We start from the raw sequence: 15,588 nt of genomic DNA, 5'->3' as shown, positions 1-15,588 counted from the left end.
TTTCTATACGTTTGCTCCGTCTTATAGATCAGCGCTCCGCAACCTTTTACCTTCCACGGCGCACAGTGGGCAATTTGGACAAAATCGGATTCAAAATCAAGGAACTTTCGATAGGAATGAGGTAGAGCGATGAAATTTTTTTTAAATGAAAGCTGTAACTTTGTAGAATATGGGAAAAATAGGGAGATTATTACCATCCAATCATTTCAACGAAAAAATGACTTCATTAGTTTTTGTCACAAAAATCTATTTGTTGCAAAATCCTGAGGTCGTAGACAAATTTTGAGACCAGATTTGAAATCAGCGTGAAAAAATCTATGGTAAATGATGTATAGCATGTTAAAAAAAAATTTCTGCGCGCGTGGAATTGGAAAAACGAAAATTTTCTTGAATTTGTGCGCGTTTAACGAATTTTCTCGAGGTTAACAAACGTTCGTACCACAATCTCTCTATTTGTCCCATATTCTACAAAGTTACAGCTTTCATTTAGAAAAAATTTCATCGCTCCACCTCATTCCTATCGAAAGTTCCTTGATTTTGAATCCGATTTTGTCCAAATTGCCCACTGTGCGGCGCACCAACGTTTTTTCGACAGTTCCGCGGCACCTCACAAGTAAAAGCTTGCAAACACATAAATTACAATAATACATATATGTGTTTTTATTAGATAAGAAACACTAGAAAATAGCTCTGTAATTATTCTCGAGAAAATACACCCAAGATCACCCGCGGCACGCTACAGTGAATTCTCGTTACGAGTCAGTTGCGCGGTTCTGGCGACAGACTCTTAGACGAAATCTGAGCTTCTCGCCGAGCGTCGCATTTGAAATACACAGGGCACGCTGGAAACCTAAGAGTCATATCCGTCTACAAGTCATAAGCCTATGACTACTAACCGATAGTGACAAGAAGACTAAGAAAATGTCTTTCTCCGATACAATGTTGCACGTAGCTCGAGAGACGGCTCTCGAGCTTCGGCCCCTCATCGCGGTGGTGTGGGTAGTTCCACTGACTCCAAATTGTAAGGTTGGCACTGACTCGTAACGAGAATTCACTGTAGTGTACCGCAGCACAGCGATTGCGGAGCACTGTTATAGGTAACTGACGAATTCCCGCCTAAACACAATTATCAATACCTCGCCTTTCCGGGTATTTAGGTGTCCATTAGATCACGTTGAATAGAATTATTTGCATAGCAAATAAACGACTGAAACTAAAGTTAACTTAGTTACTTTAAAGTAACTAAGTTAGTTACAGCGAAGAAAAGAAAGCTTATGTTTATTATATCTCTGTACATTCTCCAAAGGTACCGACAACAATGAAATAGTATTTTATTCCAGTTTAAAGAAAATTAACATCATACGTATTCTCTATCTGACTCGACGTTAAAGTGCAAGGGGTTAACTGTGAGTGCCACGAATTAATTTGTACATCTGGTGTCTTCTCCCGGGGGAACTTCTCCTGATTAAAATGATCGTGGGACCTATTTGGGGACGTAGACATGCTTCATTTTATGCGAGGGTCATGTGCTATATTAGACTGGCAAGAAAGTTTTTCCTGAAACGATGTGTATGTTGCATGTAGAGCGTGGATCGTTATGGAAATTCCTTGTTGCAGCAATAAAATTAAAATTCAGCAACGAATAACAAATTCCTGAGTGTCAGCTATTGCAAGACACAGAGGCTAATTATAAATTTATATTTCTCATTAATAATCTTAATGCAATGAAAATAATATATTAATACTCTTAAAGTTTTCCAATCTTCTCACTGTTTTAAATTGTACGTACTCCTATTTGGAAAATGGGAAAAATTCGTAAATGCATGAAATTCGGAGTCTAATCTTAAGTGTATAAAGATCCTCACAGTCTGATTATTATAAGTCCTCATCGGCATACGAAGGCGTCGTTGAGAACAAAAATTGTAGGGTTTTACCGTGCTAATTTTCTCGACAAGATAGTTGAGAACGAACTTAAGTAGTCAGTTGCTACCTCGAACAAAAATTCGTAGCTTTCAGTGAACTGCTTTGCATGAAGAGATAATTGAAAACGAACGTTCACAGATAGCTTTTAAGTGGAAACATTCTGAACGCTCTTCGAGGGCTCAAAGACACGCGAATGCGATCTCTTCGTCCATAGAAAAATCCTTGTACTAATTTACCATAAATTTAATAAATTCAATTTCAATTTCATTGCCAGTCAACAATAAAATTGAAAAATCCATCGCAGACGGAAAAACTTTGTTGCCGCACCGATAGACTATAGCAGATTGAATCGTCCTCTTATCTTTCCCCAGCATGCGCGTAATCAAATCAAGAATTAATCTCCGCGTCACCAGTCGATTACGTGAAAATCTCACGCGACCAAAGAAACGAAACGAACACCCCCGGATTCAAACCAGCTCTCTACCCCGAGTTTTTCCAATCACGTGCATCAGGGGGGGGGGGGCAGGGTCGAAAATAATCGACGGACGTCGACGAAATCGAAACCTGGCCCAGCTCGAGCCGATGGGGAAAGTGTCCTTGAGCGAGTAATTGACTTCGATCCGATTACAGGGAAGTTAATCCCGCCGGTGAACCGAAACGTGACAATGCAGCAGTGGCAAGCAGCAACGGCGGCAAGAGCAACCCCTCCCCTGGGGAGGTGGAAAGAGAATCTTCGTTTCGGCGATGACGGATACGGGAAATTGATGCCCGCCGATGTAATTACCTGGCGGACGCACAGTGTCGCGAATGGCCATTCTAGGTGGAAAAAAAAATCATAGATCGTTTCATGCTTCTTCAAACCGATTGAAATTTTCTGTTAGGTCGTGAAATGAGATTCAACATAAGTAGAACCTTTAAAAATAATATTTATATTGAAAAATATGATACAAATTATAGAAACAATTATAGAAATAAATAGAAAATATAATATTAAAAAAGTATAACAATAGTATCTAAATATAACAATATAAAAATAATTCTTCTCTAATATCGCTGTCGCTATCAACTAAGTTACTTATAAATTAGACGGAAGTTCTTGTTAAGAGTAGATCCAACACACCTTTCGGTACCGAATTTGTATTTTTTTTTTGCGGTATCACCCTATAATAATTTATGATGGGATCAGAAGTAATTAACAGCGTTGCTATTAAGTCGAAGTTTGTAGATACACGCGAATTTTTCCTTGCGTGGCCAATCCTAAACCTTCTTATGTCTTTGTGGCGAGCTTCCTGAGCCTCTTCAGACATCATGCCAATTGGCAATAGGCATGATTTACTTATTTCTACACTATGAAATAATAATTTGTGCACTGTAACGAGCATATAAAGCCAAGGATATAAATTTAAATATAAATCTTTTGTTTCGCGAACAAACTACTCGAAATTTAGAAAATTAATGTTGTGACCTGGAGAAAGAGCAGATAAGATATAAAAAATCGTTCAAGAAGTTCCTTATTAATGCCTGTTACTTTCGAAATTTTTGTAAAGTTTCTGAAGAAACGTCTAGCCGTGTTACCATCATTTGTGGAGCCACGTCCTCCTGCTTTCCTAGAATGTCCATTCGGTCCACCGTACGGTATTACAAAGATTTTAAAAAATTGTGACAGGCAGGTTAGCAGATATTTGCAGCTGATTTTTGTCAGAATCCCTTCTATATAGTTTGAACTTAATGCAATAAAAATTTCAAGATGGGATCTTTTGAGACTTTCTAGTTCTGCTCTATTAACCCTTAGCACTCGAATGGCGACTGTAAGGCGCCACTAGAAATTGCTGTATCATTATTCAAAATATTTTCTACATTGTTAAATGTGTTTGTATTTAATAAATTACTAAACACGTCGGTATCGTACGAGTATATTGCACTATTTTCGTATATATAACATGAAAAAAAATATATATATATATATATAAAAGGGAAATATTCTAGGTCAGAAGAAATGTTTCGTTTTGGAGCCAAAATAGCTTCGAGTGCAAAGGGTTAAAGTCACCTAACCGGCATAGAAAACCGGTACTTAAAAAATCTCTAAAAATTATTGTGAAGGACTTTATTGACGAACTTTGTGAACATTAATGTAAACATTTACTTATGTTTCATATTTACTTCAATTCATATTTATTGCTCTGACATAATTTTCTTTAGGACAAATATAAACGTACGATTTCGCCGTATTACTGTTCGGAATTTTCACGAATTGAATTCGATACTTATATCGCTATTAATTATTATGGGTATAGTTAGGCACAGTAAACATTCCGAAAGAAGAATATATGAATGTTGTATCTATTTTCTGACACGACTTTTTTCCACCTAAAATGGCCATTCGCGACACAGTGGGACGGCCGGTCGTAAAATGGGCGCGTGATTTAGGAGGAAATTATCGATTACGTGCACGCGAAGATCGAAACCGTTCGCGCCCTAACCGCTTCCCTTTTTTTTTTCGCGACCGGTGAAACGTCGCGTGTCAACGGAGGAAGGGCTTCAATTTTCACCGTGGCAGAATCTGATAGGTGGATTAAGAGTTTTACGATTGACCCAATTTCGACTTTATCGGGCTCGATCGGTTTCCCCGCGTCCCACACACTTCCGTTTTTTTATCTTTCTCTCATTTTCGCTTTTTTCTTTTCGCGGCTTCCGCCCTTGTTTGCCCCCCACCCACCCACCGATCCCGTTATTATGTACGATGAATAGGATTACCCTCGCGCCTGGGAATATCTCGCTTATCGGTGATCGTCGGAAATCTGTCTTTTGTAGGGGAGAAGGGAGACCAGAGCGGGAAGCAGGACGTGGATCGTTTCGGATACTATCAAATGATCATGTTCTCGATAATCAGCCTGCCTCTGTTCTTGTCAGCAGGATTCACGCTTGCTTACGTGTTCACAGCCGGCGAAGTTAAATACAGGTAACGTCGGTTCGTTCTTTTTTTCAGATTGCATGCCGATTAGTACGCCACTTTTCGTAATCTGCCGCGAGCATCCGCTCCTTTGTCCGCGGTCTCGTTTGTACGTACACGAGATGCTTACGAACAATGGTTCCTCGCTCCGAACACGATCTACGCGAGGATCTACGAGGCGAGATCGAGCGCGCGCGCCGTGCCGATCGGACGATCGATTGTGTAACCGATAGCTCGTAAAAATGATTGCTTTATTGCTCGATTGATTAACCTCTACCGCCACCGCGAACGTTGTTACGCGCGACTATAGGATCTGGATTTATTTCAGCGTTACGTCATCCAATGATGCTTCGATTACTGCGGTTACGATTCGCTGCATACATTTTTTGGGGTTGCGACAAAAATTGGGTTGTTAGAAAAATTTATTATTCCCGGCTAAAGATTTCTTAATCAATTTTTTGGGAGCTATGACAATGTTATCTGGGAACGACAACTCGTTGAAATTTAATTGTTTCGAGGACGATTTTCGAGCTCCGTTTTGACATACAGTGAATTCTCGATATATGTCAACTACAGGGGTCTTGCCAGTGTTATGTTTACATTCCTCAGCGTCCGAGGCCTCTCGAGCTCCGCGGCCCCTCGCGGGGTACACCCCGCGGTAGTGGGGATAATTCTGCGACGATTATCGTCCAGGCCTCGACGACATATATAGAGAAATCACTGTGGTCATTAAAAGTCCTGTTCCGTGTTTGGAAGCAATACTATTCGGATTTAAAAATGAGATATTTTGAGATTTAAAAAATCCCCGCCTCGCCGAGCTTCACGCGGCGCGAAAAGTCTTCCCTGGTAAAAGTTTAAAGCCACGAGCTCCCGGGGAACGGTATTCAAGAGCATCTCGATGAAAACATTAACACAGTTCGATAGTTACGTCATAATGTCGGCACTCGGTCTTGCTCATGCATATTAAAGGTACGCTGCGAGCATTGGTATAAGCACTAGCCCGAATTCATGGGGCGACCTGACGCGAGAAAATTTAATGCATCAATCAATAGCTCGCCCACCGGCAATTTATTAATCGGCTTATTTTCCGCCGTTGGTTAACGACCGACAGTCTATTAATCGGCTTAAATAAAACCGAGACGGTGCCGTCGGCGAGACGCGTCTGTACTATAACCGATCACGGGGGTACATCCGTTTTGACGCGAAGATAGTTCCAGTCTGTGACCTTTGAACCTAAAAGTATCTCCATAATGAAACAGCAACTGGTTGACGTTGCTAGTTTTTGAAAAACCACTTTTTGAACATTTCTTAAAGGATCCTCGTGTTTGCCAGTAACAAATGTCGCCAGTCTGTACATTCTATCCCGTAATTGGCACAATAGGATCGATACCTTGAAGCAGATGTTCTAGGTTCGCATGCATCAAGCGTTCAAAGTCTTAAAGGTGTCGTTCATCTGTTAAGTCGCCATTAGACTGCGAGTTTTATGCATTTATACCAGGGCGAATAAAAATATTGTTACATTAATATTTATAATAATCGATTTCTATTTGGCTCGTGTTCTTTACAATCGATGCAAACCGTTTTTAATTTGAATCCTAGTCACTATGTTTTACTGTATCTGCAAGGTGCATGCCTTTTTTCTGACCGCAATAATAAATGCTGTAGTCGAAAATCTTCAATCTTTGTTAAACTTTGTTAACACTATGTTGGGACAAACCGACTCGTGTATGAAATCTCGTTGTTAGCAATAAGTATAGCTCTAAGACCGGAACAACCCCCAAATGTTTATCATACCGTGTCGCTTCAGTTTAAGGACAATACCTCTACAAGTCCGTGGCAAATGATTAGAAACACTCAGCTACAAGGGTCGACAAAAAGTCCCTTGTTACTTAACACTAGGTTCAGAGGATCCGGCAAAATGACGGATTCTAGTATTTTTAATTTACGAATATTGAGATTGAATTTGATTTTGAATTTGATTTCCTTGGGTACATATTATTCAAAAAATGTCTACAAATTTTGATCGATAGATTCACGTTATTTTTATAAAGTGATATAAAATAGTAATCTTTAGTGCTCCGTAAACCTAGTGTTAACGCGAAGACAGCTTAACCTCTTAGGCACTGTACGCCACTATAGTGGTTTCCGTGGAAAGCACAAGTTTGAACAGTAACGCCACTATAGTAGCTTCTTCGTTCATAAATTCTTCATCGTTCAGAATTTCATAGCAAACAAAGAGATAGTTTATGTTTATTGTATGCCTATGTTTTCTCCAAAGGATATATATCAACTACAACAATATAGAATTTTATTTCGGTTTAAATTAATCTCTTAAGCACTGTGCGCCACTATAGTGGTTTCCGTGGAAAGCACAAGTTTGAACAGTAACGCCACTATAGTGGCTTTTGTGCCTTCCGCGGCCAGGCTCGCCGTACCTGGGACACAGAGTTACGGACAATCGCGCCGTACCTGGGAGATGGAGTTGCGGACGTGCGCGTTAATGTATAATCTTCTGCACAGGTGTCTGGTGCCAGAGTGCGAAGATGCGAACAACACCAGGTTCGACGTGCCGTGGGCCGTCGATTCGGTGCCGGACATCTCGGAGATGTCGAAGTGCGCACGTTACGTGGTGAACAACCATACCGGGCAGTGCACGAATCAGTCTTTCAGCAACGTGACTCGTAAATGCGACTCGTGGGTTTACGATCCGTCGGAGAACACGATACTCAGCGAGGTAAGATCATGTTCCACGGAGGGTCCCGGCTTGCAGAGGCTACAGGTGGACTCTGGATAACAGCAGGTGACTCACGCTTTTCCTTTGTTTCCACGATGTTACAGTGGGGTCTGACCTGCGACGCGAACCGATGGAAGCTCGCGTTGGTCGGCACGATAAATAACGTCGGCCAATTCGTCGGGCTGATCTTCGCCGGATACGTGTCCGACAGGTGAGAAATAATCGCCGGAACGAGCCGGGGCTCTTAATTAGTCTTGCCCGGGCAAGGATCTCGGCCCAGGAAATGGGATTCCTCGTCCGGATCTGGTTGCTAACGACGTTCGATCGATGAAACGGTCCCTGAAGCTAGACCGAGCCTTGATCCACCCTCGAGACGCTTCAGACTGTTGTTGAAATAGCGGAAAATATTCATTCGAATTATTCTAGCAACCGTGGTTTATTCACTGCTCTGTTCATTAATTCCACGTACATCTGAAAATACGAGAAAATGTATACACCAGAACTACCGAGCCCTTTTCTTTCACATTTCTGGAAGTTATAGAAATATTTTCTTTAGAAATTTTCTAGTACACTTGTTTATCCAAGTACGTTACCACAAAAGTCCTATGAAATCTGAAAACATTCGTGAAGGTATAGAAATATTTTCTTGATAAATCTTTTAGTACACCTCTTCATCCCATTACATGTTACCACAAGAATCCTATGAAATCCGAAAAAATTAAATCCTGATATTGTTATGCGGGAATATACATCAGTCTCGTTTAAGGCTTGGTAGTTCTCGTGTTAAGTACGTAAACGAAGTTTTCCGGTTGGAGAAAGAAATTTGCATTGAGGTCTGCATAGTTCATGCCCGAATGCTTCATTATTCTTGCAGCAAGAACGCAGTTGTTTTTAATTACATTCAAAACATTATCGCGCATCCTCTACGGAACTATAACCACCTGAATCATGCAGCCAATGTGTTCAATAACGCTCGCTTCCGAACTGCAACCAAACAATGCGCGCGTGCAAGCTGAACGCGTTTCCGAAGCTGATCAAACTCAAAAACGGAGGTGACCATGTCGCGAACGGAGCCCAGCCTTTGTTCCGAGAGGAAGCTGGAGCAGTTGCCGGGTAAAAATTGTACAAACCGAAGCTGGAAACCGACGCGACGTGGTCGTACGGTGGAAACACACTCGTGGAAGCCGGCGCTTCCGCGAGTAATAAACTTGGTCCCGAGGAAGCTCGGCGAGCTTCCCCGGAATAAACTTTCCCGCTGGTGGCCTACAATTTCCAATTCGGATTCGGTCGGTGCTCGAGATTGTACTTTTCGACGAGCCCCGCGAGCTCCGTGACGATCCTTTAAAGTTACAAATTGTTGGGAGCCGACTCGAGATCGCGGAGGACATTAACGATTCGTCTTAAAACAATTCCGACCGTAAAAGTATTAGGGGGACCCGTAAGTAATCAATTATTTTGATATCTAAAACAAACTTTGTAGTAAATTCAAGTTTCTATTTCTTAATTTATTATGTAATCTCCATCTTTATCAAGGACAGTTTGTCATATCTTGAACACAGGCTGCTTTACCGAAAGCTGTAAAAGAATACGTGTTTCCTCCTCAAGGATCGGTACAGAAGTAAAGGCAGAACAAATTCTTTGCATATAATTGATTTCTTATGGGCACCCCTAATACCTTCTCCTGGGAGCGGAGAATACTTTTTTTTCGGGGTTCGTTGACTACGGATCGAACCGCGTTGTTGACAGTCTGTCGCGCGTCCGCGAGACTCCGTCTCTCTCTCTTTCTCTCGAGGACAATAAAAACGGGGCGTGCCAATGTCGACGAACGCCGGCTGTTTATTCATTCGTCGCGTGTTATTTTCCAGATACGGCAGACGTACGATTTTGACGCTTACCACGTTCCTGAGCGGAATCAGCGGCCTGATACATTCCTTCTCCGTGAATTATTGGATGTTCCTCGCGTGCGAATTTATCGACGCGACTGTCGGGGCCGGTATCTACAGCGCTGGATTTATTTTAGGTGAGTTAATAACGAAGCAAAGTAAGGGAAGATGTTCGACGTGAATAATGCTGATATAAATAACAGCCATGTTTCACGTGTCGACCCGCGCTCGAGCCGGCTGCGCCTCGATATCGAAAAACACCGAGCCAACTCCTATTGCAAATCATCCCCATTAGGATCACCTGCGGCACTATTTCCTTATTCCTCTTTCAATCATTAACCGGCGGGAAGTTTCTCGTCCGATATTGGTGGAACAACTGCCTCCTGGGGACCGACAATATGGCGGACCATTCGTACTATAAATACAGGGAAATACGTAGATACATTCTCGTTACTAATCTGAGTCATCAGGTGTCACTAAATTCACTTGTTCTTGTTTCAATTATTAACCAACAGAACGGTTCTCGTTCAAAATTATTTAATACTCGCCATTCAAAGTGCTGAGGTGACTCCTGGACGCCGGCAAGATGGCGCACCACTCCTTCGTACTATAGATAAAGAAAAATACACAGAAGTACACTCGTGACTATTGCGATCTATCACCAACGACTAAATTCGCTTGTTCCTGATCTAATTATCAGCTTACAGGAAGATTTCTACTTGTAATTATTTAATAATCGTCGTTCAAAGTACTGAAACGATTGTTCCGACAAGATGGCGGACCGGCAGACTTCGTATCACAGTTACGAAGTGTCAATGAAATGAAAGTTACATGTACGTTTAAAAAATCTTCAGTAACAATCGATAGAATGAAGTTCTAGGGGCACATTGCTCAGTACAAAGACTGTGTTACTAACTATAGAATTAAGATTTAGTCTAGTAGCTATTAAATATTAGTATTTCTAATAAAAGGGAAGCAGGAATAATGCAACAAACGCCGGAGAAGTTTCATTTTAGAAAGGGTTGTTCGAACACTGTTTACGGAATTAGTTGAGCACCGAGGGTGTTAATGCGGCGGAATCACGTTGACTTTCAGGGATGGAAATGGCCGGAGTGAAGGGTCGAGTTTTAGCCAGCACGATTACCAGCTGCCTGTTCGCGGTTGGCGAAATGTTGCTGGGATTGATCGCGATGTGGACGAGATCGTGGCGTCTGATCCTGCGGCTGGTGTACGGGCCGGCGTTGCTCGCCATCTTGATGCCCTTCTTGATCCCGGAATCAGTCAGGTAATTTCCGTCGGCGACTATTTAATTCGCATTGCCCGCGGGTCTCGTTAACGATCTCAAAACGATCCGCTCCCCGTAACGGCTGGCGAAGTCGTCGTTGTTACCGCGACATCCGGCCAATTAACCGGCTCTTTGACGTCACCGGTGTATTCCCGTTGATTGGGTCCACGGCTTTAATTAACAGCCGGCTCGATACGAAATCGTTTCCCGTTTGTCGGGCTGCATAATATCTAGGACGCGGACGATTTTTTTCGCAGAAACGTGATTCTCTATTGTACGCCCGTAGGTTATGATCGGTGTATAGTTACTCTATATGCTCGTATCCCCCTTCGAAATAAGCGTAGAAAAACGTACACAGTACACCTGACGATGCCCCGTTTTCAAGGTGGCTACTGGCCAACGGGAAGCAGGATAAGGTCGAGAGCATCTATCGGAAAATGGCGCGCATGAACGGGCTGCGTATCACCGACGAGGCGATCGGACAGTTCAAGGAGTTGAACATGGTGAAGTCCGAGAAGGTGCGATAACGTCGATCGGTTATGTTTTTTTACCAATGTCAGCTATTTTAATTTATAAGGATGATAAGGATGACCAAGCGCGCTCTTTCAGATTGAGCAATTAGCCGCCGAGAAGAAGAGCCCGTTCATGCAGATTCTGGGCAGCTCGGTGATGATGACGAGGTTGGTGGCCTGTTCCTTTTGCTGGCTGACGAACACTTTCGTCTACTACGGCTTGTCGTTGAACTCGGTGGCCTTCGCCGGCGACAAGTACACGAATTTCATACTAGTCGCCATCGTCGAGATCCCAGCCTATTTCATGACTTGGTTCATGACCGACCATGTAGGTCGCAAGCTCACGTTGTCCTCGTCGTTCCTATTGAGCGGGGTCTTCTGTCTCGCGATACAGTTCGTGCCCTCAGGTAATTATCGATCAAAAGTATCCAGTTATTCAGTCAAGGTTTAATTTCATTAAATAGTTACGGGACGTTCAAACGATCCCTCGGGATAGAATGAACACGGTGAAAGATGGCGGTGATTTGTCGTTCCAGGCTCCTGGAGCTTCATCCCTCTGATTCTGTACATGGGAGGGAAATGGTGCATCACGATGTCCTTTTCCACGGTTTACATTTACACGGCGGAGTTGTTCCCCACGAACATGAGACACTCCCTCCTTGGAATTTGCAGCATGACCGGCCGCATGGGGTCAATATTGTCACCGCAAACTCCTCTTTTGGTAAGTCGGCCACCGCAAGAGTCTACATCGTAGAGCCAATAGGAACAGTAACCGCTTGTTGCTCGAGGCTGTATTTCAAACATCAAAGAGCGTCGCACACCGAAAACTTTACGAAACGCCCTTCTGCCTTTTCGCAAAACATTAACCTGTTTGTTCCAGCTCGACGTACCCATTATTCGAAACTGACACGTTACACTTACTACAAAACCGTTCACAATAAACCCTTTCGCGAAACGTTCACCTGTCAATCCCAACTTCAATAGAAAAAAATTGTAGAGGAAAATATTAGTTGGTTCAGAGGGGCAAATATTTTTCAGGGTTACATTTTTTGAGATTTCAAGGTCATCGAAGTTTTTTTTAATGGAATGATATATTTTTATTATCGCTATACGATAGCCGAGGTCAAGACGAATCCAACGACCTGTCATATTATGACCTTCACGTGACCTTAGTTTTTTATAGGTGGCAACATGACTCTGTCAGTGGTAGTGGCCATTTTGTTGTACGTTTGATGAACTAGCCTGTGTTGACCTGTTGAAAGGCATTGTCTCAACAAAGGTCTGTAACAAATTATGTAGTTTTTATTAACGACATGTCAGTACCTCTCAACAGGCCAGCACAAACTAGTCCATCAAACCTACAACAAAATGGCCGCTACCACTGACACAATCACGTTCCCAACTTTAAAAAACTAATAAGACGGTAAAAATATTGGTGTGTTCACATTAATTCACATGCTACTGTATTTCTACTATCCAATAATTTCCTGACTGAACTCTAACTCTAAGAAAAGGTTGCACAAAATGGCCTCCAATAGTTCTCATACATTTTCGTTCTACACTTCAATTCGACCAATATTGTGTTTTATTCGTAACGCCAAATTTTGAACAAGTAGACAATCACGGAAAAATAAATTAAGCTGAACATTCGGCGAGCATTTGTTTATAAAACCGAATAAACATTCGCTACCAGCGTCACACACACACGTGACAACCACAATTTTGTCTTTTACTCAAAGAAAGTAAAATTGATTCAGTTTTCGATGCTACTTAAAATCAATAGGGCACAGTGTGCTGTCCGGCGAACTTTCCAATTTTTAAGCGATATTTTAGGATGTGTATGATAAAATGTTGTAAAGTGCTGGTAGCGAACGCGTTGAGGAGCATAGACGAATGCTCGTTTAAATTTCAATGTCGTCGGAGTGGGGGTAGAACGAGGCGCGTCTAAACGCGCCATTACGAGACAATCAAACAAAAATGTTGGAAACGGAGGGTCTCGCGAGGAATGTCACCGAGAGGAGCGTCGTCGCAGGAGACGTCTCGGGTTAACATGATTGCTCGGATGAAAAATCGCGGTTCTCGCGAGAGTCCTTGCCGGCGGCGCCTCGCCTCGAGGAGGCAACGTCCTATTCCCCGTTTTTCTAACGCAGTTCGTTTGATGTGCAGGCACAAATCATGCCGGCGCTGCCGCTTATTCTTTTCGGCTGTATGGGCCTGTCCGCGGGACTGCTGTCTCTGGTATTCCCGGAAACTTTGGGAACGAAACTTCCGGACACGGTGTGGGAGGCGGAGAACATCGGGAAGCCGCAGCTGAAGCAGGACGCGCAGGATTCGCCGTCTTAGAACGGTACTGGATGCATCGGGACACGTTCAATGCAGGAAGAACGACGGCGTGGGTGGTCGGGGAAGCTTTCAGGAGTTCCCGAAGCGACTATTCGTCGACCTCGAAAGCTTGAAACGCGTGAAAACTTCGTAAGCAAGAGAGAAAAAGAAGAAGAAGGAATCGGGGGAGGAAAAAAGAGGCAATCGCTGTGTTTCTGCCGCGTGGGTTGAAACGGGCGAGGCCGCGGATCAATTCCCCATAAAATTGACTCGTCCGTCGGGTCGACGACTCATTGTTCAACCACCCCCGTCGTCGGCGCGCCGAGGAACCCGATAATTCCGTCGTTTATCCCGTGTTCGACGCCCCGACGGAGATAAGGCACGGCCCGATCGCGTTTCGCCTCCCGCCGCGTGGGCGTAGCCGTTTAATGAATTTTTAACGCGTTTAATTATTCCTCGTTGCTGCCTGTTAGGGCTATCATTCGCGTGTTCGCCGCGTTATCTGTCGTCTGCGATGAGTCAGGCAGTACCCGTGCTGCACGACGTCTCCCGGCGAGGAGAAACCAGACGATTATATACTCAGGTATTTGCACAGTATTGCCGCGTCACGCTAGCGAACCTATTTAGTCCGTTAATTGTATCAGCCCCGTTTGTTTCCGGTAGCAGTTAATCGTCGACGGCGTTACATTATTCCGTAGCTACGTGCCATGATAGAGGATCGTTTAGAGACATACACGTTATTGATATTGTTATCGTCGAAGTCGCAGGAATATTTATATTTATTATTAGAACTTAGATAGCACAACTGTCGCCGAAAACCGCAGCGCGTTGCACTTGTAGTTTTATCGTTAAGAATTACGATGGAAATATTTTCGAAAGCGATTATCTCCATTTTCCGGACGAGCGTAAATCAGTAGGAACACACTACTGTACATACAGAGGAAATAATTATGAAGTTCCCCTTAACGAAGCCGAGGAGAACGTTTTCGCAAAGAAATTACAGTGAATTCTCGATATATGTCAACAAAACTGGTCTTGTCAAGGCCATGTATCGTCCAGGAGACGTACCCGAGAAGTGTTATGTTTACACTCCTCGGCGTCCGAGGTCTCTTGAGCTTCGTGACCCCTCGGAGTATACACCACGGTAGTGGGTATAATTCCGCGACATTTATCATACAGGTCTTGGCGACATATATATAGAGAGAAATCGCTGATTTCAAGGAACAACACTTTGAGAATGTCATGTGAAATTACTTCCTTTTTCACTTGTTGTTACGTAACGTGATAGGAGTGTGTTCTTGCATTTATCGACCATTGCCACCAGAGAGTATTAATCAGACTAGCTCAGACTGTTACCACGCAGAGCATCATTTTCCTACACCAGTTCCTCCGCAGCACCGTTCGTCGACGTAGAAAATGTTTCCATCGCGACGCATGGCGTAATGTCTACGAATAGTTTAAGCAAATATTAAGGTCGCGTGAGGTCGATGTAAGCGCATACACCATTCTGATAATACATACATATACCCTCCCGATGTCCCGGGCTTCGCGTGAAATATTTATGATCCGTGCTTCTTTGTTAACGGCTACTTCCTCGAACTTCTCACGGAATTCTTCATTACGGTGTTTCATCATTCAAGCCACGGTGCTAAGCTCGTTCTGCACGGGATCTGTCCACCGTGGAATCAGACGGAATGGAAGAATAATCTCATCGGTAATTCTCTTCTCAGAGACATAGTCTGCAACAAAAGAGGACACCATCGCCAGCTTCGCAAAGCACAGTTACAACATTTCTACTATTCTTGTGCTTTAAAAGAAGATTGGGTTGCACGTTTGTACGGGGGCCAAAGGGTGATCTAAATTATAAAATATTTAGCGCAGGTTTGAATGGAAAATTCGTTTCTATATGGCGTTTCAGGGTGCAAATAAGAATAAGTGCTTCTGCTTTAGTGGAACTCTTGTGTGGATTTTAAAATATA

General features: G+C 43.1%; 1 protein-coding gene across 4 annotated transcripts in view; it reads left to right on the top strand.

Annotated features, from left to right (window-relative positions):
• LOC143365473 (organic cation transporter protein) overlaps positions 1-15,588 on the top strand; it is a 568,421-nt gene that overhangs the window by 23,475 nt on the left and 529,358 nt on the right. For 3 of the 4 annotated variants that reach the window (XM_076805681.1, XM_076805680.1, XM_076805679.1), the window contains exons 3-11: positions 4,735-4,882; positions 7,394-7,607; positions 7,712-7,818; positions 9,473-9,627; positions 10,586-10,775; positions 11,161-11,293; positions 11,385-11,694; positions 11,824-12,008; positions 13,454-15,144. In XM_076805681.1, coding sequence (XP_076661796.1) covers positions 4,735-4,882; positions 7,394-7,607; positions 7,712-7,818; positions 9,473-9,627; positions 10,586-10,775; positions 11,161-11,293; positions 11,385-11,694; positions 11,824-12,008; positions 13,454-13,630 — 1,619 coding nt within the window. In that variant the 3' untranslated portion in view covers positions 13,631-15,144. Of the gene's footprint in view, positions 1-4,734; positions 4,883-7,393; positions 7,608-7,711; positions 7,819-9,472; positions 9,628-10,585; positions 10,776-11,160; positions 11,294-11,384; positions 11,695-11,823; positions 12,009-13,453; positions 15,145-15,588 lie in introns of those variants that run through there. The other variant, XR_013084551.1, reaches the window with a different exon arrangement.

The sequence above is a fragment of the Halictus rubicundus genome, chromosome 2 (assembly GCF_050948215.1).
Source record: "Halictus rubicundus isolate RS-2024b chromosome 2, iyHalRubi1_principal, whole genome shotgun sequence".
Classification (NCBI taxonomy): domain Eukaryota; kingdom Metazoa; phylum Arthropoda; class Insecta; order Hymenoptera; family Halictidae; genus Halictus; species Halictus rubicundus.
This window is presented reverse-complemented; position numbering and strand designations above follow the sequence as displayed.